This window comes from Dendrobates tinctorius, unplaced genomic scaffold (genome assembly GCF_039654945.1).
Source record: "Dendrobates tinctorius isolate UK_male_01 unplaced genomic scaffold, ASM3965494v1 ptg000216l, whole genome shotgun sequence".
Taxonomy (NCBI): domain Eukaryota; kingdom Metazoa; phylum Chordata; class Amphibia; order Anura; family Dendrobatidae; genus Dendrobates; species Dendrobates tinctorius.
The window spans coordinates 500,580-524,341 of record NW_027361883.1 but is presented as its reverse complement, the minus strand read 5'-3'; the positions used below and the strand labels follow the sequence as shown (position 1 = coordinate 524,341).

Here is a 23,762-nt window from a genome sequence, read left to right as displayed (position 1 = left end):
CGGGCCCTCATACTGTACCATCCTCATTGAGTCAGTTTCTACTGTAACCGTTTGTGTAGACACATGAACATTTGTGGCCTGCTGGATGTCATTTTGCAGGGCTCTGGCAGTGCTCCTCCTGTTCATCCTTGCATAAAGGCGGAGGTAGTGATCCTGCTGCTGGGCTGTTGCCCTCCTACGGCCCCCTCCACGTCTCCTGGTGTATTGGCCTGTTTCCTGGTAGCTCCTCCAGCCTCTGGACACTACGCTGACAGACACAGCAAACCTTCTTGCCACAGCTCGCATTGATGTGCCATCCTGGATGAGCTGCACTACCTGAGCCACTTGTGTGGGTTGTTGGATCCGTCTCATGCTACCACGAGTGTGAAAGAACAACCAACATTCAAAAGTGACCCAAACACCAGCCAGAAAACATTGGTACTGAGATGTGGTCTGTGGTCCCCACCTGCAGAACCATTCCTTTATTGAGGGTGTATTGATAATTGCCAATAACTTCCATCTGTTGTCTATTCCATTTGCACAACAGCATATGAAATTGATTGTCAATCAGTTTTGCTTCCTAAGTGGACAATTTGATTTCACAGAACAGTGATTGACTTGGAGTTACGTCGTGTTGATTAACCCCTCAACGATCGCAGATACGCCTTTTAACGGCGGTAGTTAAGGGTACTTGAACCACAGTGCCGTTAATTAACGGCACTGTGGAAAAAGTAAATAGCGCCCCCCAGTGTTGGTTTCTCTCCGGGGTCTCGGCTGCCAGGGGTAGCAAAGACCCCAGAGAACATGATTCGGGTCGGTTTTTACCGACCCCGCTTTTGCGATCGCCGTTTTTAACCCTATAACAGTGATCGCAAAAAAAAGCCATGATTTTGCATTTAATTTCTCTCTCCTCTGATGTGGTCGCACATCAGAGAAAGAAATAGGGTTCCCGATCCCCCCCGGTGGTCCTGGGTCCTTGGTCCCTGTGGTCCTGGGTCCCACCTGCCTCCTCTGGTGGGCGCCGCCAGCTTGGTCCCGGAAAAAAAAGGCGGGAGCATGCGCAGTGCGCCCACCAGATCTGTCAAGTGGCAGATTCCATTCATTCATTTTGATCACTGTGGTAAACTATCACAGTGATCAAAATAAAAAAAATTGTAAATAACCCCCTCATTTATCACCCCCTTAGGGAAATATAATGAAATAAAGAAAATATAGTTATTTTCATTTTTCCATTAGAATTAGGGTTGGTATTAGGGTTGGCTTCTGATCTCAATTTCAGCCAATTCTGCATTGAAAAAGTCAAACGGCGCTCCTTCCCTTGCGAGCTCTGCCGTGCACCCAAAAAGTGGTTTACCCCCACATATGGGGTATCGGCGTATTCAGGAGAAATTGCACAACAAATTTTGTGGTTCATTTTCTCTTTTAACACTTGTGAAAATAAAAAAAAAATTGGTTCTGAATTAAATTTAAAAAAAAAAAAAAAGTAAAATGTTAATTTTTTCGTTCCACATTGCGTCAGTTCCTGTGAAGCACGTAAAGGGTTAATAAACATCTTGAATGTGGTTTTCAGCACCTTGAGGGGTGCACTTATTAGAATGTTGTCACTTTTGGGTATTTTCTGTCATGTACACCCCTCAAAATGACTTCAAATGTGAGGTGGTCCCTACAAAAAAAAAAAGGTTTTGTAAATTTTGTTGTAAAAATGAGAAATCGCTGGTCAACTTTTAACCCTTATAACTTCCTAACAAAAAAAAAAAATTGTTACCAAAATTGTGCTGATGTAAAGTAGACATGTGGGAAACGTTATTTATTAAAGAAATGTGTGTGACATATCTCTCTGACTTAAGGGCATAAAAATTTACATTTTGAAAACTGCAAAATTTTTGCTATATTTCCATTTTTTTCATAAATAAACAAGTCATATCGAAGAAATGTTACCACTAGCATGAAGTACAATATGTCATGAAAAAACAGACTCAGAATCAGCGGGATCCGTTAAAGCGTTCCAGAATTATAGCCTCATAAAGTGACAGTGGTCAGAATTGTAAAAATTGGCCTGGTCATTAAGCTGCAAAATGGCTGTGTCCCTAAGGGGGTAAGTCTTCCCTTTACTTTTTTGAGCAGTGTATGTCTGTAGATAGATATTCACTTATTTCTTTTGTTATTAAGGTCTACAATGGAGAATGTAAAAGAAGAGGTTGGACAAAGAAATTACATCACAATTTTTTTTTTGTGTTAATACATCTTTATTTAGTTTACAAAAACCCACAAAAATCCGCATAAAAAAACACATCAAATCCACTCGGATTTTTACCTGTGTTTTCTGCCTACAGTGGAATAATCTGTGCAGAAAGTTTCACAGGCAAATCCGCAATGTGTGCACATACCCTCAGGGACATCAATCACTTTTCCTGTACTGTAAACCCTTGCAAATTTTGCATATGTACATAGCCCCCACTGTGTATAGCACAGTCCCTTAGTATAATGTGTACTCACTTATAATATATAGCACGGTCCTTTAGTATATAGAGTATTCATGTATTATGTATAGCAGAGTCCCTTAGTATATAGGGTACTCACTTATTATGTATAGCACTGTCCTTAGTTACATAGTATCCTCTTTTCTCATGTATAACACCGTCCCTTATTGTGTAATATCCTCTCTAGTTATACATGGTGCCGTCCCTTATTATATAGCTTCCTCTGCGGTTATGATTTGGTTCAGGTGATCACCTAATCAGAAGCACATTAAGTAGAATGAGGTGGACTCTGGTTGGAATTCAACTGACACTGGAATGGAAGTCAGACATGGAGAGGAGCGGATTTTTATAAAACACTGCAGTGTTCTCTTTATATACAGCTATGGCAAAAATTATTTATATAACTTATTATTAAGCTTTCAATGTCCACTCCTGGATCGAGCAACACATTGGTGGAAGAATATGATCACAAAAGGCAGGAGATTTGTGAGCACCTCAAAATCAGAGTTGTTGGTGATAATAAGTACGGAAAAATGTTACAAAACATAAAGGTTCACATACTTTTTCTATTCACAGATGTCTACCATGGCATTTATTTTTAAGTGAGGATTTTGAATCATTTGTTGAGCTCACAAACTTTCAAAACACCACCTTAACCAGTGCTAATTCACTGCAGTGTATAGAGTGATCAGGAAGGCAGAGATGGTGATAAACCACCTCTGCCTTCTCTATGGACTAAAAAACGAATAAAAAACTGGAGTCTGAACTGAGAAAGTAAGATAATGTGTATGCACAATGTAAGTGCATATTAACACATGACCATTAACCAGAGAAAGCAAAAAACACAAATATCCTGAACTAAAAAGTAAAAAATAAACTGCAAATAATACATAAAGGTAATAATAATAATAATAATAATAATAATAATAATAATAATACTAATAATAATAATAATAATAAGGGTATTTAGTAAACAATTTTGATCAAAATAATGTACAAGCCATCCCGCCACGTCACAGCAACCCTTCAGGATATTTGTGCTTTTTGCTTTTTGTCATCTCTATGGACTGTGGCTCCTAGAGCTGCACTGATCACAGCTGCGGACTTCACGACGACGTTCTAAAACATCTCAGCAGAGTCATCTGCAGACCGCCCAAAGGTGTTAAGATGGTCAAGCACGCTCCAACTTCTGATAATGCAACTTCAATACGTTATCGTGGCTAGAAACCAACAGATTGCCATTCACATCACAACCATTGGGCGGCCATAGTGTCACATATGGAGTAACTATCTCCAGTCAGTGTATCATAGAATCATCTCAGATTAGATCATCTCCAGATATCTCAAGCACGCAAGAAAGTTAAGGACACGTCTGTACTGAGGAATTCCGTGTTCATCAAAGTATTTGAAGCCATATCTATTAGGATGGTCTTGGTGAGCCGGGCGTAAACCGGAGTCGGTACAGCAAAGCTCAAGAACGCTGCGGTCGTTCTCAGGGGCTACAGCGTCCCGAGCTGAGCTGAACCAGCTCCGTACACAGTATACTTCTGGCCCAGCAGGACCATCCAACAGCTGACTGTTGGATCCCCAGAATCATGAAATAACTTAATAGGTCATAAATATCTAAAGATAAATAAAAGGACCCGATACACATTAGATAGTGTGGTCAGTTGCCCTGGGCCACCAGCATTCCCATTCGGAGATTAAGACTGCTTTCCTTAAAAGAACCATGATGTCACCAAAAGTCCTATAACTGCAGGAGCCTGGAGGAACTGAAGAATAAACAGGCTGGTATGTGCTGTTATGCATGCAGTGTATACACACACACACGTGCAGTGTACCGTATATACACACGTGAGGTGTGTATATACACGTGTGTATGTCTAATGTATATACACACACACACACAAACGTGTTCATGGAAAAAAAAAAAAAAAAGTCAACATCCCCTGAAAATAAGCCTTGACCCATCCTTCGGAGCAAAAAGTAATATAAGACACGGTCTCATTTTTGAAGAAACATGGTAGTATGTTGTCCGAATGATCAGCAATCTCCTCTAACTTCCCGACATATAAGAAATCCGGACGATGGCTCCTGTCTTCTGTATGAGAGGGCGGCTGCTAGACTCCTCTGGAAGCTGCTCATCTCCACTCTGAACAAGACGATCAACCACTGGACAAACACGATGATCCAGTTCTCCTCCGAAATAATTGTCCGGAGACAAACGAGAAGGCCTCTTTAAACTTTAGGCTGCCAGATGACTTTAATATAATGTGAATATTAAATGTTGGACATCCCCTTTAAAGAAATGTTGTGTGAACTTAACCCAAGAGTAGAGTTTTTGTGAAGCCGCCGTACCACCCTGCACAGTCGCCGTACCACCCTGCATATCCACCGTACCACCCTGCACAGCCCCCGTACCACCCTGCACAGCCCCCGCACCACCCTGCATATCCGCCGTACCACCCTGCACAGCCCCCGTACCACCCTGCATATCCGCCGTACCACCCTGCACAGCCCCCGTACCACCCCGCACAGCCCCTGTACCACCCTGCACAGCCGCCGTATCACCCTGCATATCCGCCGTACCACCCTGCACAGCCGCCGTACCACCCTTCAGATGCCCCGCACCACCCTGCACATGCCCCGTACCACCCTGCACATGCCCCGTACCACACTGCACATGCCCCGCACCACACTGCACAGCCCCCGTACCACCCTGCACAGCCCCTGTACCACCCTGCACAGCAGCCGTATCACCCTGCACAGCCGCCGTACCACCCTGCACATGCCCCGTACCACCCTGCACATGCCCCGCACCACCCTGCACATCCCCCGTAGATCGTATCGTGGCTCCTGTAATCACCGCTTAGGAGGCATTTTCTACTAATGAAGGGAGAGCAGAGGAGACGTTCAGTGACATTTATTTAAGTGCTTAAAAACACAGTAACAGTTCATGGACATTCATAAACATAAGCAACACTTATAAAATAGAGATATACATATTTGGTAGAGCAATATATATATACTTCGCTTGTAGAATGTGACCTGCTCCCTCCACAGCTCACCCCCGAGATTAAAAACAAAGAATAGGAATCTGAAGTCACGGACGACTTCAAATATTGGCAGAAATAGTGTTTTGTTTTATTAATGATGTCTCGTTGGAAGACCCCCAAGAATGCATGGAAAAGAGCGATCTGCTGAAGACGAGGATGTTCTGCCCAGGTTTTACCAGGACAGACTAAGCCAATGTGATTACGAAGAAATTAGAGAAGGGGGATGACAACTATCCGATCTCAGGTGTCCATCTCGCACCTTACGCCTCCATCTTACATTCTACCCCCAAGTTCTGTTATTTCTTCTTTTGGGTTTCACTCAATTCCGAATCAAATGTTGCGAACAGTCTAGAATGAGAGGAGGTCGGACACGTGTGGAGGTCGGACATGATGGCTGTGTGCACAATACTACGATTTATGGGTCTGCTTGTTAGACGATTGGGTTACAAGGCCTGGATTCATGTTATATGAGAAGGTACACTACTATAGGGGAGGAATGGAGCGCGAGAAGCCTTTCTTGCCACACACTGGTTGGGAGCAGGAGGTCACTTGGCGACGATCCGGTATTGGTTACTTAGCCTGTATTCCTATTAGTCTTTGTACTATGGATGTCTGTAGACCTTTATCATCGCAGGGACTACGATTCTTGTTCTTGGATATCAGGGTCGATATACGCGATCATCCATCCTGTCCAAACTTCAGTGATTCGTTCAGACTTAGTATTGCTGACGCTGTACACCGGACGCTGTACACCGGGTGCCCCCCACATGTACAAGAAGCACACCGGGTGCCCCCCCAACAACCTCTTTTGCCTAGATTTTATCTAGACTTATCCATTTTTTTCTCGGACAAGAACCGTGTGTTCCGCATGCCCAAAACGAACATCCACCGGAGCTTCGATCACTTGACATGCAACTAATGCAAAAGGCGTCTACAGATGATCCAGACACCAACAGTGGCTGATTTGGGGCAAAGAAATATATTTTTGTACAGACTTTTTGTATACTACTACTCATGTTGAGAAGTGGGGCCTTCTCGGCCGCAGCGCCTTCCTTGGGCTTATTATTCTGAAGGATAAAGAGCTGATCACAATTTTGTAATCAATAAGTCTAGACTCAATGGTGGAGGGATGGGGTCGAGGAGGTGTTATTCAAAGTCTCAGCTAACAAGTCAAACCAGGAGTCCTAAACCGACCCAACACACTGGCGGAGTGAGTATACATGGTAAAGAATGTCATCTACGGCGTTGATAAGACACTGGTGGTTTCCATACATCGATGATCTTCACGGTTGAATATGCAGAAGTCCTGAGTAGTGTATGGAGGACACGGAAAGCACCGGAAGACAGGATTATTCCCGAAAACAAAATATTCGCCGTCCTACACCAACGGAGACATCTGAGTGGATCCATCTCCATCTTTACAGTCACGCCACAAATAAAAGGGATTTTTGGCCTACAGTCAACTGCTACATTTTGCATAAGATCCTGTAATTGACCCCGGAACATGCGTTTTATTTTCATACTTGGCCAATATTATGTTACCTACGGGGGCTCCGCACCAAACATCCCAGACCACATAACAAGTCTTTGGAACGGACCGGGAAACAAACAAAATTTATTGCTGAACAGAACCTACTAAATAAAAAAAACAAAACGTAAATGTCTGACGTATCGGAAATGAACAACCTGAAGAAAAAGCAAAAACAAGCAGCCGAGATAGGAAGAACTTGAGAGGAACGGCAGGTTAATACAAAGTGTATAAAAGGCGGCAGGAAATCCACGTATCCCCTCTGTCTACTGTACGGCCAGACAAGGAACCCGGCACATTGTAGACACGACCTGCTTAGTGCAACTGTCTGAACATTAGGGAGGTGGTCTCCACATCCCGGGACCCCCACAGTTCTACAGAATGAGCCAGTCACTATACAAAACACACCTCTCCATGAAAACAGCATAACTCCCGTTACTTATCAGAAAGGGAGTCTTACGCACCAAATCACATCCAGAGCTGCAATCAAAACTCTTCTGCTTGGATTATTTGTTTAAAACTATTGTAAATCAGTATAAATCTCCCAAAAAGCACCACGGCGGAGCGTGCAAAGACCGGACCAGCAGGTGGCAGTAGAGAGATGTGGGTCCTGTATCCTCAGACAACAGTGCACTAGTAGACGCAGCTCTAGATGTGACTAGAGTAGAAGACGCTAGATCGCAGTGTTTAGAGAAGGACTGGATGTAGATGTGAACTGTAACCACGAGTGAATATATGGCCGTTGTCAGGAAACGTCATATTTGATTCAGAAAACCCATCGCTTCCCATTACCGGGCACGCTACTCTCGCCATCTTGGAAATGACATGCTCTGCTTTCATGTGCGGGTGAGGCGGTGTTTAAGGCGATCGCATGCTTCTGAAATATGACAGCCAGAGTCCCTTAACGTTGGACTCGTGCTGTGTGACTACTGGCCGCGATCCTGCACAAGCTGAGCATGTAACACAGCGGTATATGAAGGGGCGCTATAAACAAGGGCGGCATGTATCACAGCAGCAGGATGGCGCAAAATCCCGCAAGAGGACACAATGTGTCTGCCGAGACAGGCGGGTTATAAATGATCCAATATGGCTGCCAGTGGGCATCTCTCGTCTTGTACGACAGCTCTGCTATTTACCACGACGCGAAATATTTCAGTGAGAAGTGTAGATGCTCTTCTCTTCGCGCTCGTTGTGCTGTCTGCTCCCTGGACTGAATCCCAGACGTCGTCACTCTCTAGAAACTTACTGCAAACGTGACGGATGATCCTGTGATGAGGAGAGCAGTGAAGCAATACTTGTATCGAGGTCGTCTTTCATAGTCTTAGTTCTGTACTGTGGTGGGTTCCCAAAAGCCGCCACAACCATGGCGGAGTACGGCGAGTCATTCCTACGACCGTCATGTTCGAAAGACGTCCAGCATTGGCCAACGTTTAGAAGAGTTATGAACGTTTCATGCCGAGGCTTTAGAGTCGTATGTCCAATCTGTACACAAGATTTACACTGTAGGAACATGTCCTCCTCAATCACCGATGGTCACCACAGGGAGGTGCTGCCATCAGTCTACTTTTTAGTTTCCAGCGGTGCTTGGAGCAGAGTCGGTGCCTGGTCCATGATCCGCACCAGCAGCTTATCAATGTAGTCTTCTAGCTCTCGCACGTGGGTCTCCTTTCTGGATAAGTCGGCCTCGCGCTGGAGCAGCATCTGTATCAGCTCATCGTGGGTGAGATGGTAATATTTGGCCGCCTGGTCTGGTAGGCCGAGATCCTGGAGGGGAGAAAACGAGATGAAACAGAACAAAAAACCCAAATAAAATGTAATAATGCCGGGGCACCATCATGTCTGGGCAGTTTTACGAAGATATCCCACATCCCAAAAACTCTCCCGGTAAGCACCCTCAATTACCTGATATATGGGCAGTGTCCTCTCCATCCCCCCCCATTACATGATATATGGGGCAGTGTCCCCCCCCATTACATGATATATGGGGCAGTGTCCCCCCCCCATTACATGATATATGGGGCAGTGTCCCCCCCCCATTACATGATATATGGGGCAGTGTCCCCCCCCCCATTACATGATATATGGGGCAGTGTCCCCCCCCCCATTACATGATATATGGGGCAGTGTCCCCCCCCCCCATTACATGATATATGGGGCAGTGTCCCCCCCCCCCATTACATGATATATGGGGCAGTGTCCCCCCCCCCCATTACATGATATATGGGGCAGTGTCCCCCCCCCCCATTACATGATATATGGGGCAGTGTCCCCCCCCCCCATTACATGATATATGGGGCAGTGTCCCCCCCCCCCATTACATGATATATGGGGCAGTGTCCCCCCCCCCCATTACATGATATATGGGGCAGTGTCCCCCCCCCATTACATGATATATGGGGCAGTGTCCCCCCCCCCATTACATGATATATGGGGCAGTGTCCCCCCCCCCATTACATGATATATGGGGCAGTGTCCCCCCCCCCATTACATGATATATTGGGCAGTGTCCCCCCCCCCATTACATGATATATTGGGCAGTGTCCCCCCCATTACATGATATATTGGGCAGTGTCCCCCCCATTACATGATATATGGGGCAGTGTCCCCCCCATTACATGATATATGGGGCAGTGTCCCCCCCATTACATGATATATGGGGCAGTGTCCCCCCCATTACATGATATATGGGGCAGTGTCCCCCCCATTACATGATATATGGGGCCGTGTCCCCTCCATTACATGATATACGGGGCCGTGTCCCCTCTATCCCCCTCCATTACATCATATACGGGGCCATGTCTCCTCTATCCCCCTTCATAGCATGATACATGGGCTGTATCCCCTCTGTCCCCCTCCATTATCCATTACATGATAGGAGGTCATTTCCCACCTTCAGTCGCTCCAGGTCCTGTTTTTTAGGGGTGTTGTGTCCGGTGGTCACAGATTTCAGCATCTCCAGACCGGTGGTCAGCGCCGTGGTGATTGCCGGCCGAGGAGGTTTCTTCTCCGGGTTCGGCTCATGTAGAGTGGCGCTGATCGGTCTGACTGGGTGAGGGCTGGGAAGAGATGGAAGAACGGCTCATGTAAGGCCATGTTTTACAGGGAGCAGGGACACCACACATACCAGCAATCACCATCTACCACACACGCGGGAAGACCACACAATCAGGACAGTCCACCCCATAGGCGGCACACACTATGGCTGCAGTATAGGGGATGTGCTCCCTGTCCGCTACACCGTGCTGTTGATGCAGAACATTGGGCCAAAAGGCACAGATATTTCCCAATATTAGATCGAAAAATGTATTTCTTCTCTACCCCTACTACTCTATACAAATATTTATAAATCCTCCAAATTAATGTGCAAAAGTTTTAGGCAGTTGTGGAAAAATGCTGCAAAATAAGAAGCTTCCAAAACTAGAAGGGTCAATTGTTTATTTTTATTTATTAACCAAATGAACAAAAGAAAAATGTAATTTGTTGGGTGCCCCTCGCCTTCATCGCGGGTACTAGTCACTTGTATAAAGTTCGGGATCTTGTAGGATTATAGTCGGGTGTGTGAGTAGCCAGTTATACTCAATAGGTGATAAGGGTCAGCAATATGGAGGTTGATCAACATGGTGAAGAACATTCACTCCTCTACAAAGGTGAGGTTGTGAGTGTGGAAGACGGATTTGTGTGTCACAGGTCATACACGTGGCAAGACTGAGCGCAGCAATAAGACACAAGGCAGTTATACTGCATCAGCAAGGTCTCTCCAAGGAAAAGATTTCACAGCTGTACTGTTCAAGCTCGTTTGTAGAAGCACCAAGAAGTGGGCAACGTTCGTGACTGAAGATGTAGTGCTCCGTTAAAGGAACATCATGCAGCAGATGAAAGACATGTTACTTCCCAGCAGTGCCATCAGCTCAGAACTGGCAGCAACCGGTGGCACCAGCTACACCATCTACTGTTCAGAGACGTCTGGCCAGAAATGGAAGAATACTGGCCAAAAAACAGACCTTCTACATTGAAACAAGGCCAACTGACTCAACCATGCATGAAAACATAGGAACCAGGGTGAAGAAACACGGCTGCAGGAGCTCTGGACTGAGGAGTCACAATGTGAAATATCTGGCAGTAAGTGAAGTCGATCGTCCCCAAGGGCCGGAGAGCAGCACAATGAGGGTCTGCAGGAACAGCAGAAAGTGGAGGGTCCTGCAAGTTTGGGCCTGCAGTTTAGTAAATAGAATTGGGGATTTGGTGAGAATTAGTGGTCCTCAATGCTGAGAAATCTAGGCAGATACTTCATCATCTAATACCATCAGGACACAACCGATTGGCTGGATGTTGGGGGTTCGTTGTCTGGCTGTAGAATAAATTTGAAGCCAATGTCACTAAGGCTGTAATCACATGTCCAGTAGTGATCAATCAGTACAAAGCCGGCAGCCATCCGCTGGCAACAGAGTTCTGCAGACAACTTTATAGTATGTTTTTAAATAATGGATCTCTGCTGAATCCGTTTAACACTGAAGGTCTATGGAAAACTAACACGTTAATCAGTGATCAGTTTGTAACAGATGAGTTTTTTACATCCAATTTTTTGCTTACTTATTACTGCACTCACTGCCTCTATCACACAGAAGAGGATCACAGCTGGAGGAGGATGATCGCGCATTTTAGGCCAATTAGGATAGAGAATGTTTTAAGGTATTGTTATTCCTTAAAGCAAAGTCAGGAGTTTCCATCCGTTTCATTAGTATTTGGTACCGTTGCCCTTACACTGAATGACTTGGGTCACATTTGGGATCTCCTTCCACAAGCTTCTCACAATAGCTGATGGTAATTTGGGTCCATTCCTCCCGACAAAGCTGGTGTATCTGCTCCAGGTTTGTAGATCGCACTGCTCGCACCAGCCTTTTCAGCTTTGCCCATAAGTCGTCAATAAGATTAAAGATCTGGGCTTTGTGATGGTTGCTCCACAACATTGACTTTGTTATCCTGAAGCCACTTTGTTACCATTTTGGCAGTATACTTTGGGTTATTGTCCATTTCCAAGACCCATTTCCACCCAAGCTGTAACTTCCTGGCTGATGTCTTGAGATGTTGCTTAATTATTGCCACATAATCTTTTCTCATGATGCCATCTATTTTATGAAGTGCACCAGTCTCTCCTGCAGCAAAACAATCCCACAACATGATGCTGCCACCCCCATGTTTCACAGTTGGGATGGTGTTCTTAGGCTTCCAAGCTTCTCCCTTTTTCCTCAAAACGTAACGATGGTCATTATGCCCAAAAAGTTCAATTTTACTTTCATCAGACCACAGGACAGGTCTCCAAAAATTAAGGTCTTTGTTCCTGTGTGCATTTGCAAACATTAATCTGGCTTTATGTTTATTTTGGAGCGATGGCTTTTTCCTTGCAGAGTGGCCTTTCAGCACATGTTGACACAGTACTCGTTTCACTGTGGACATTAACACAATCTTACCAGCTTCCGCCATCATCTTCACAATTTCTTTTGCTTTTGTCCTTAGGTTGATATGCACACGTCGGACCAAGGCACGTTCATCTCTGGGACCCAGAACCAGTCTCCTTCTGAAGCAGTATGATGGCTGGACATTCCCATCTTGTTTGTACAGGTGAACGAGGCACCTTCAGGTATCTTGAATTTGTATCCAAGGATGAGCCAGACTTGTACAAGTCTGCAATTCTCTTCCTGATATCTTGGCCGATTTCTTGAGACTTTCCCCGGAGCTACACAAAGAAGCAGTGTGTTTCAGGTGTGCATTAAAATACATCCACAGGTCTCTCTGTAAATCAGATGTTGCCAAAAAAACCTACCAGAAGCTTCCAAACACATGACATCATATGGGCAGTCTAGAATTGTTTGAAGATATAGTAATTTTAGTGTTTGGAAACCTTTGACTTTGCAGGAAGTGATAAAAATGTCTTAAAACATTCTATCATTATTCTGGCATTTGGCAAATAATTATGGCAATCTTAACTGACCTAAAACGGGAAAGGTTTATTCTGATTTTATGTCAGATATTGAGTAAAATATGCATACGTGTCTTTATATATACTGTAAACTTCTGGTTTTAGCTGTAATATAATTTCTTATACGAATGAACTGTACAGCATCTGATTTTTTTGCAGCGATTTGCACCTTAACATGAGAAGCTGCATTTGATCTTGTCACTTTAATAACTGCTAATGTATTAAAAACATCTGACATTCCAGATGAATTCCTGGTAACCCCCCCCCCCCCAAAAAAAAAACAAAAAACCTTCTACCTCTTACTCTGGGCATTTTTGGATCATTACCCAAATGGTATCTGGAGCTGATGGATAAATGGAAGTGAGATGGCAATCATTTAGAGAGCTATTTTTCGCCTCTGGTTTGGTATCTAGATGTATTTATTGGTGTGGCCTGGAGTCTAATTTTTTATTAAGGGTCTGATTTTACATTGCCCTTCCATAAAGATGAAGGATGACTGCAGAAGTAAGAGACACAGGTGCTATGGCATCAGACTCTGCACTTATAAGGAGAAGTCTTCATGGTGGTCTGGGCTGGAGAGAGAAGAAAAGAAGAGAGTATCTACATGCAGATGAGTCTCTTCCATAGTCTGCAGAGCACCTGTACACACCTGGCGTCTGACAACTGTTTGGAGGCATTATAGATCATCACTTATACTAGAGATTGTATAGCAAAATTTAGGTTATAAATAATATATATATATATTTTTTTTATTAGCATGTTGAGGAGACATTTCCCAACCATATGAGCCTGAAGGCCAAACGGTCCCTTGTTCTGGAGTAAATTTCATTATGTGTACTAGTCAACCAGGAATGAGGTTGGTGTTCATCATAGCTCACAGCCCCCGAGGGCTCATCTACTGATCTGATGTGGAGCCATCAGGCAAGATACTTGCAAAAGTTAGACACAAGACCCCTCTGGTCCTAAAAGCCCCGAACTTCAATTACCAGAGCTCTCTTCTGCAGTGATGTTTCCCCCATATGGATTGAAAGGAAGCCCTTTTTCCAAGCGGAACTAGTCTAACCATGACGGTTTGTGTGTTTTCAGGCCTTTGTGAGCTATTGACCCTTACTTTTCCACATTTCTAACTTGCTTTTAAATTTAAATTAAAAATGAAATGACAATTTTTATTTTTTCGCTTTTCTTCCATTATTATGATATAGGACATGCTCTTACTTGGGTGATTGCGCTGGGGCGGGGCTTTGCAAACGATTGGTGGTTGTTTATTATTCTTTCAATTATTTTACAATTTTTACTTTTTATTTTTTTTTTAAATCAGGTGTCTCAAAAAGGGGTCAAGTTTTTTTTTTGTTTTTTTTTGGGGGGGTCATATTAAGTTAAAGTCAGATGCATCCACAGCACAGGTGATAAGACTGGATTCTCGCCATTGTGGCTGCTGTAAGGGACAAATACACACAAGGAGATTCTCCAACTTATTGGAGATGAGCAACCATTTTTTGAGCTCTAAAACGAAGAAACCTGGATACGGCTCCAATGGTTGCATTCGGAGCCCTTGGCTAAAGTGTAAACGTAACCAGGATCAGTCCAAAGCTTTGGGTCTTCAGCGAGACGAGAGGTAGGGTTGTGCTCTCCCCAACATTTTATGACAACTCCTACTCTATGGTTGACTACAAACCAGCCCATGAAATATTTTGTTGTGTTATCACTTGACAACTTTGACATTTAATGTGTTTGGCAGTTTCTCCGACAGTAGATGTTGTGGGGAAAGGAGGATCAGACCTGCCGACAGTAGATGTTGTGGGGAAAGGAGGGTCAGACCTGCCGACAGTAGATGTTGTGGGGAAAGGAGGGTCAGACCTGCCGACAGTAGATGTTGTGGGGAAAGGAGGGTCAGACCTGCCGACAGTAGATGTGGGGAAAGGAGGGTCAGACCTGCCGACAGTAGATGTTGTGGGGAAAGGAGGGTCAGACCTGCCGACAGTAGATGTTGTGGGGAAAGGAGGGTCAGACCTGCCGACAGTAGATGTTGTGGGGAAAGGAGGGTCAGACCTGCCAACAGTAGATGTTGTGGGGAAAGGAGGGTCAGACCTGCCAACAGTAGATGTTGTGGGGAAAGGAGGATCAGACCTGCCGACAGTAGATGTTGTGGGGAAAGGAGGGTCAGACCTGCCGACAGTAGATGTTATGGGGAAAGGAGGATCAGACCTGCCGACAGTAGATGTTATGGGGAAAGGAGGATCAGACCTGCCGACAGTAGATGTTGTGGGGAAAGGAGGATCAGACCTGCCGACAGTAGATGTTGTGGGGATCAGACCTGCCGGGGGTAAACATGCCCAAACCTTTTCAGGTGTATGGCTGGATTTAAGGTGACCTGGTCAGAAACACGTCAGCTTTTAAATAAAGAAGTGGTGCTAAAAAAAAAAAAAAAAAAAAAGGAGGAAATCTTGTAGCCACAACTATTCGAGGATGCAGAATAATTTCAGAAGACATTACTTTGGATCCTATTAGCGGAAGCAGTCTATCCTCACGTGGCCTCTCGGCTATTTAGCCCCTTCCTTATGGGCAAATTGTAATTTTTGTGGCACAAACTTTTAGAGGTCTCCGTCCACAGGCTAATTATTTGGAGAAGCAGTTGTTCTGTAATCTTCAATTACAGCATTCATATAAAACATATAATGAATGGTGAACCAAAAAAAAGCAATTCTTGAGTTTGTTTTTTTATCCTTCTACCATACGAGTTATATAAAATGTTATATATTTGACAGATCAGACTTTTGCGGCCTTGCCAAATAGGTTTAATAGATTTTATTTTTTGCATTGGGAAAAGGGAGAGGATACAAATCCAAGCTTTTTTTTTTTTCTTAATCCCCCAACTATCTTTTGATCACTTGTACAGAAGTATTGCAGCAGTGAAATTAATGATCACCTATGAATAGGAGTACAAAGATGGCGGTGATGGGGACCTGACATGGCAACCCATCCGCACACAGTCAACACACCGCAAGGGGGTCAGGATGCCCCAGACTAAGCCATTACCACTCTAGCGCCACTATCAGATTGAAAGTGGCATTTAGTGGTTAAACAGTAGCAATGACAGCGAGCTGGGGTCACTGCGGTTAGAGTCAGGTGTTCGGCACACCGGTATGGTGGATGTCGTTAACGGGGATAGAGTATGTAGATTTCTTCATAGTTTTTTTTTTTTTTTTTTTTTGTCAAATATGTAGGGATAAAAAAAAAAAAAAAAAAAAAAAAGCCAACTTTTGCTAGTTTCACAATTTCTTCTCCATCCTCTATGTATCACTGTACATAGTCTGCAGAATAACTTATCGGTGAATCAGTCAGCGAGCTTGTTCTGACCACAAAGTCTGTAACCCTAATTCTCCCGTATGATCTTGTAAGCGGCTTCATGGTCACGTCTGCTTAGAAGAGTTCGGGGTAAGATGAATTACAGACACTGAAGTCAAGACGAGCTCATTGACGTCACAGAGACCCTAATAAGGACAATGAATAAGTGTTAGAAGCTGCTGTGGAAGTTAGAGCTAAAAATTCATTTTCACCCACTGGATTTGTTTCTCTTCCCCTATAAAGTGGACACCTTTAATGTCCCAGGATGAAGAGATTATGTGTCCAGGGGGTGAACATCTTGACAGCCATGTTTCAAAAACTGAAATCCTTCTAAAACGGGTGCGTATGATAGCAGGAATAAGGGCCTTCTCAAAAGAAGTAGGGCATTTCTAATGCTTATGGAATATCACTTAACAGTTTCTCCACCCTAGACTTTGATGTACATTGTTGGCTGCAAGTGTGAAATAAGGATAGGTGCCCTTCTACATAGCAGACCTGGGGCTCCTTTCCCATCAGTGGTGGTCACAGTGGTCGGACATCCACCTGTCAAACAAAGTTCATGACATGGTTACTGCTAAAACGCCACGTAGAGGTGACCCTGAGATTCTTAAAGGGACCTGTGGAAGGAGAAGATTTACACTTGTCCAGTGAACACTGACTTCGCATGCTCTCCACACATTGCACATCTGCACCACACGCACCACACTCCAAGTTTCCAGATTGCTCACCTGGTCTTTAGTGGCACAAGTGGATTGTCAGCCGTCTGTGTCTCCAGAGGCAGAATCGGAGTGGCAGCCGTTGTCACACTACCAGCCACAGAAGAGTGCAAGCCCGACAGAGTTGCTGTGTGGGTATTTGTTGTTGTAGTGGCACCAGAGGTGGTCAGAAGCATGATTGGAGAGGGGAAGTTTGATGGATTAGGGTTTGGGGCAGTTGGTAGGGAAGGAGTGGAGAAGGCCAGAGGTTGGCTGCCATGCAGGTAAGGAGCTTTCACATCAGATGAAGGAACAGCAGATGGAAAATTTCTAAGAGCTGATTGTGCATGAAGGTCTTTGAAGCTCGTCTCTTCTTGTAACGAAGACGCAGAGCTCTGACTACTTCCAGAGTGTTCAATAACGAAGGGGTTCTTGTGACTGAAGAATGGAGTTCTGTTAGCTGAAAAGGGATTTCCTGGTGATGGCAAACTTTGTACATGATTTTGGTCTAGCTGGTTAGAGTCTGTTCTCCAGAAGTCTTCATTCTTAAAGTCTACAATGATATCTGCTGACCAGGAAGACTGCTGGCTTATAGAATAACCATGTTGGCTATCATTTTGTAAAGCTTTGATGTCGGACTCAAGCCTATGCTCTTGTAACTCATTGGGTAGTGAAGTAACAGATTCTATGCCCTGTAGGGTTTGCAAGCCTTTATCCTTACCCTGTTCTAACTCAAGTCTTTTCTCAGAATTTAGGTGACTTACATTTCCACCACTGGCACCCTTACGTTTTGGCAAATTTGGTCTGGACTCCAGTTCTATCGCACGTGAAGGTATTTGCTCCTCTAAGGCAGACCAAAACACAATGTCAGACTGGTCACCTTTCTTGGATAGGTTAGACAATTGAGATCGGCTTACTTTTTGTATATTTGTCAATGGCAAAGGTTTTTGAAAGGTGAAGTACTCGTTATTCGGTTTGTCTCCCTCCAATCTAATGTTGGGTAGTTTAGATGGGCCTTGGTTAATTAGCTCCAATTTATCAGAGCCTTCATGGGGACTTAAAAGGTCTGTGTCTAGCGAGACAGTCGATGGGCAAGTCCTGAACTGCTCAGTTGCAGTTACTTCATTTACATCTAACAGGTGTTCCCCATTAACAGCACCCAAATCATTATTTTCTTCCCTTAAATTAGTCAAAAGGTCCTTGGTGGTGGATTGGATGTGCTCAGTAAAAGCTCCTAACACTGTGCTCCTTATCTCAGTTACAGGACAATATGTCACTGGAGAGACCGGTTGTTTGCCAACCCCCATGTTTTGCTCTTGCATATGTTCCTCTGGGTTCTCCATTTGTTTTCCAGTTGTGAACTGATGACTTGTTTGTTTGTAATTATAATCTTCAGTCTCTATCTCTTCAAATGAAGATGACAGCATGAGCCGAGGTGGCTTGGGGGGTGCCACAAACCCTACATTGGTACTAATGGCCTGCTCTTCAATTATCTCCTTAACCTTTTCATTAAGCATGACTTTGTGCTCAACATTTATCCTTTCGGGATTGGGTTTGGTTGAGACTTGTTTTTTTGACTCTTTGGCCACCTGCGTTTTATTATGCATGTCAATTCCCCTTTTCACCACCTCTAGTGCACTTTCACCATAGGAAACCATGGTAGGAGAGTCTTCTGTTAGAATCGGAGAATCCAGTCTAGTTACGTCTCCTCCGCCAACCATGTTGTGCTCCATCAATAGGAGTGGTTGGATGGCTGCCATATTGTCGTTGTATGAGTCAAGTACTGCCATGTCTACACTACGAGAGTCATGAATTAATGTATTCAGATCTTTCAAAGTAGCATCTGTAGATAAATTACCAAAAGACTTAAGTCCTGTAGGCTCAGCAGATGAAACATATGGTGGAGGAAAGTTGGGCAAGACAGAAGCTAGCAAGTCAGATAGTTCACTGGATTTTTTTGCATCATTGTTCAAAGTTTCAGGCCAACATATGTCAAGATTAGTGTTATTTGGTTGTAGGGTAAGCCATTCATCCATCCCTTGAGGAATTTTAAGCAAGTCAGCAGCCTCCTGTTTGCCTAATGGAGAAGAAAATGGATATTTCTTAAAGTCACTTGTGATATTATGGGCTTCAGGTTCTGTTGACTGTTGGCAATTACTAGATGTAGGCTGTAATCGACTAGAAGCAAGGGCATCAAATTGCTCTTCCCATCCTGAGACCGCCGCTGCTTCCGACGTGAACCTTTGGGTCAGAGGCGAATCGAGACGACCACTGGCTACTTTCAAGTTTTCGCATTCTTCTTGATTCGAGTAAACATTCAGATCTTCATTACAGGTCAATGGACTGTGTTTCTCCACAAGAGAAGAGCCCCTTTCAGCAGCTTCTGAGGTAGCAATAGACCCAGAGGGAAAACTAGAGAAAAAGTGAGTAGGTGAAGAAGTATTTAGTAACTGGTCAGAAAGGAAGTCCTCAAAGAAAGGGTTGCTCTGTAGAGAGTTCAGAAATGGGTTGCTAGCAGACAGGCTCCCAAAGACACCATTAGGAGAAGCTCTATGAGGGTTAGTTTTAGGCAAAGAAGAAGAATCTACTAAAGTTGTAGAATGGACAAAAAGGCTTGGGGAGAAGTGGGAATAAGCAGAGGAGCTGGTTTCTACCTGAGGAGACACATCCAGGCTGTGGAGGAAGACAAAACAGTCCTCCGGGTTAGTGCCAAACAACAACATGGACTATGTTACGCTCGCACAAACTAATGACTGATTGGAAGTACAACAAAGGTTCTGAAGAGTAGTGAGTGATATCAGGGGAAGGAGGTCTCCGAAAATGAGTGATTGAGGTACAGTGCAAGGCAATTAGGGGTTACTCACATCTAACAAGGCAAATCTGGATGAAGCATGAAAATCATACACAATTAATACAAAAATCAACATAAAACACTATTACAACATTAGATCCCTCTTCAAACCTAAACCTCAGTCTTGGTACATCATTTGCACGTAAATGGTGGCCACACTTTAATCAGCTATTCCTCCCCATCTCCATCATAATAGTGTGGAAAGCCATTTTATCGCCAGTGGATCAGTTATATCGAAATCCAATGAACCAGATCCTTCAACCCTTCAAGGTCTGATTTGGGAAGGGGGGGGGGGGTAGGGACATTTCCATACATATAAGATTGTACAAGCCTATGAACTACTTTTATTTAAGGCCATAATCATGTCAGTCTGCTGGATGGAGCAGAATTGAATGTGTCGATGGGGAGTGGCCAGCCAAAATATTAGCTGAAGCAAAGAGACACGTGCCAGGTCTCTCTCTAGATGGAGACTGCATGTGTCAGCTAGGAAAGCTGAGCAGTCTGTTTGTGGGAGCTGCAGAGAATCATGTAGAGGCTGCAGCCTGTTCAGTGTGGACTGTGCCCAAAGCTGAAAACTTCTGTTTGGCACTGGAAGTTGCTGAAGCTCAGGCCGAAGGTGGTAGCGAGACTGGTAGGATCAGGCCTCTTCAGTGTATGAAGTTTTGTCCAGGAGAAAGGACCAATCTATTTGGGTGAGCCCACACTGACATATGTGCCCCGCTAAACGAACTGTTCATTTGCTGTGATACCTACGTGCTCAGAAGAGGCTGTTTGTGGATTTTAGTTGCTTGGAGGAGTTTTAAGAAGACAATAAAACTGCACCTTGTTAGAGTAAGCCACATTGCCTGTCTGAACGCTACCTAAATCGAGTGAATACCTACAGTACAAATCAGGAGTCTTCTCTGGTTTATACCCTAAACGGTGGATGTGACAGATGCTATACAGAAGTTAACCATAGTCCATAATCGCTTACTACAATGGGTACGGAAAGTATTCAGACCCCTTTACATTTTTCACTCTGTTTCATTGCAGCCATTTGGTAAATTCAAAAAAGTTTATTTTTTCTCATTAATGTACACTCTGCACCCCATCTTCACTGAAGAAAAAACAAGTGTAGAAATTAGCAAATTTATTAAAAAAGAAAAACCCGAAATATCACATGGTCATAAGTATTCAGACCCTTTGCTCAGTATTGATAAGATGCACCTTTTGAGCTGGTACAGCCATGAGTCTTCTTGGGAATGATGCAACAAGTTTTTCACCCCTGGATTTGGGGATCCTCTGCCATTCTTCCTTGCAGATCCTCTCCAGTTCCTTCAGAGCGGATGGTGAACGTTAGTGGACAGTCATTTTCAGGTCTCTCCAGAGCTCAATTGGGTTTAGGTCAGGGCTCTGGCTGCGCCAGTCAGGAATGGTCACAGAGTTGTTCTGAAGCCGCTCCTTTGTTATTTTAACTGTTTGCTTAGGGTCATCGTCTTGTTGGAAGGTGAACCTTCAGCCAAGTCTGAGGTCCAGAGCCCTCTGTAAGACGTTTTCATCCAGACTTCTGGTGGTCCCAAACTTCTTCCATTTAAGGATTATGGAGGCCACTGTGCTCTTAGGAACCTTGAGTGCTGCAGAAATTCTTTTGTAACCTTGGCCAGATCTGTGCCTTGCCACCATTCTGTCTCTGAGCTCCTTGGCCAGTTCCTTTGATTCTCATTTGGTCTGACATGCACTGTGAGCTGTGAGGTCTTATATAGACAGGTGTGCGCCTTTACACATCAAGTCCCATCAGTGTAATTACGCACAGCTGGACTCCAATGAAGGAGTAGAACCATCTCAAGAAGGATTACAAGGAAATGGACAGCGTGACTTACATATGAGTGTCTGAGCAAAGGGTCTGAATACTTAGGACCATGGGATATTTCAGTTTTTATTTTTTTTTTTTTTTAATACATTTGCAAACATTTCTACATTTCTGCTTTTTTCAGTCAAGATGGGGTGCAGAGTGCACATTAATGAGAAACAAAAGGAGCTTTTTTGAATTTACCAAATGGCTGCAATGAAACAGAGTGAAAAATGCAAAGGGGTCTGAATACTTTCCATACCCAATGTATAACGTATGTGTTGTGGGTCCGACCACTCCATCTCACCATTTAGACAGTTCTGTGAGACTTCCTGCTTCGTAGGTGAGAGATAGAACTAAGCACTAAGCTCCGCCCTCTTCCGCGCCTCCTCCTGTTAGCTCCGCCTATGGGCGCATGACGCTGCATGCAACCTGTGTACCCTATCTTTAGCACTGGGTACGCAGGACGTACGCAGGTATGCGTTTTGTGGCACATGTGTCCTTTTGACGGTGCGCCGACCTGCGCCAAACGCACCGTGTTGCATTTTGGTGCGCTCGGCGCACTGTCAAAAGGTACCCTGTTGTGAACTCATTTTCTGGTCTGCCTCTGGTTTCTGGTGAGGGAGCTGGTTGTGCTGACAGAGGAGTTGTGAGTTCTCTTTCTGGGCTCCCTCTGGTGGTGGCAGGAGGTAGTGAAGCTGATCTAATTAACAGAGACCAGCCACCTGATAATGAGGAAGAGGAGTGGACATCTGGAGTCTCAGACTGGATTTAAGACAGCCGACTCCCTATTCCCATGCTGGTGATTTTTTCCTGCCTCCTGAGGTCTTAGTTTCCAGCTCAGTTCCTGACTTCTCAAGCTAAGTTGTCTTTGCTAATGTTCACATTTGATTTGGTTTGGTCTATTCAGTTTTTTGTGTGGTCAGCCAGCCCCGGCTGGGGCGGTGCTGAATTTCCACTCTTATGTCAGTGTATGTGCCAGTATGCTTTTTGTCCCTTATTAGATTGACATATTCTGAGAACCGAGCAAAAAGAGGCCAGAGTGCTGATATAGCGGGAGAAGTCTAGTGACTTCAAGGTATTTTTTTCTATCAGAAGTGTTGGACATTTTTGCAGCGTTTTTTGGTGTGATTGCAGACAGTATCTTTCCTTTCCTGTCCTTTCTAACTAGTGTGGGCCCGATCATAGATTTTCCTACCTGTGTTCGTGTTTTCATCTTGTCTCACCGTCAATACATGTGTGGGGGCTGTCTATTCCTTTGGGGTCCGCTCCGGGGCAGTTTTAGATTTTCCCTTTTCTTGCTTTAGGCTTATTTAGTCCTCCGGCTGTGATGAGGCGTCTAGAATCACCGTAGGTACGCTCCACGGCAGCTGTTAGTTGTGTGGTTAGGATCAGGGGTCTGCAATCCGCGTAGTTACCAACCTCTCTGGTTTTCTGTGACTTGGCTTGGTCTTGTTTTCCTCCTCAGTGACCCATTCATAACAGTACCCAATGCTAAAGACAGGGTACGCAGGTCGCATGCAGCGTCATTCGCCCATAGGCGGAGCTAACAGGAGGAGGCGCGGCAGAGGGCGGAGCTTAGTGGCGGCCGTGCGCAGACCGACGCAGGTCTGTTCAACGCAAATGTGAAACCAGCCTTAAAGGCGGTTTCCAGTTGAAGAAGCATGCAGTCTCTTTCGTGACTGCAGACCAACGAATCGCGACAGCATGTGATCTGCACACTTTTCTGAAATCTCTATTATTGAAAAGCCAGAAGAGACCAGTTGGCAAGTGATGCATTTGTAGTCACAACCACCAACTGACACGAGAACTACAGGAAAATACTGACAGTGTGTGCAAACTTTTCTCACACTGGAAAAAATCCTTGAAACCTTTACTAAACAGAGGACACCGCTGCTTGTAGATAAACCCTTTAGAAGCAGTTATGTCCTTTTCTACAGAATACACATGGGCATTGTTTTTACAGAGTTGATATATACAGGTGCTTCTCACAAAATTAGAATATCAAAAAGTTACATTTCAG

The 23,762-nt window shown here is 44.4% G+C and overlaps 1 protein-coding gene across 3 annotated transcripts in view; it reads right to left on the bottom strand.

Moving 5' to 3' along the window:
- Positions 1–5,367: 5,367 nt before the first annotated feature.
- Positions 5,368–23,762, bottom strand: part of RAB11FIP5 (RAB11 family interacting protein 5) — a 76,771-nt gene continuing 58,376 nt past the window's right edge. For all 3 annotated transcript variants that reach the window (XM_073555064.1, XM_073555063.1, XM_073555062.1), the window contains exons 5-7: positions 17,094–19,472; positions 9,934–10,099; positions 5,368–8,807 (exon numbers count right to left, since the gene is read on the bottom strand). In XM_073555064.1, coding sequence (XP_073411165.1) covers positions 8,604–8,807; positions 9,934–10,099; positions 17,094–19,472 — 2,749 coding nt within the window. In that variant the 3' untranslated portion in view covers positions 5,368–8,603. The remainder of the gene's footprint in view (positions 8,808–9,933; positions 10,100–17,093; positions 19,473–23,762) is intronic.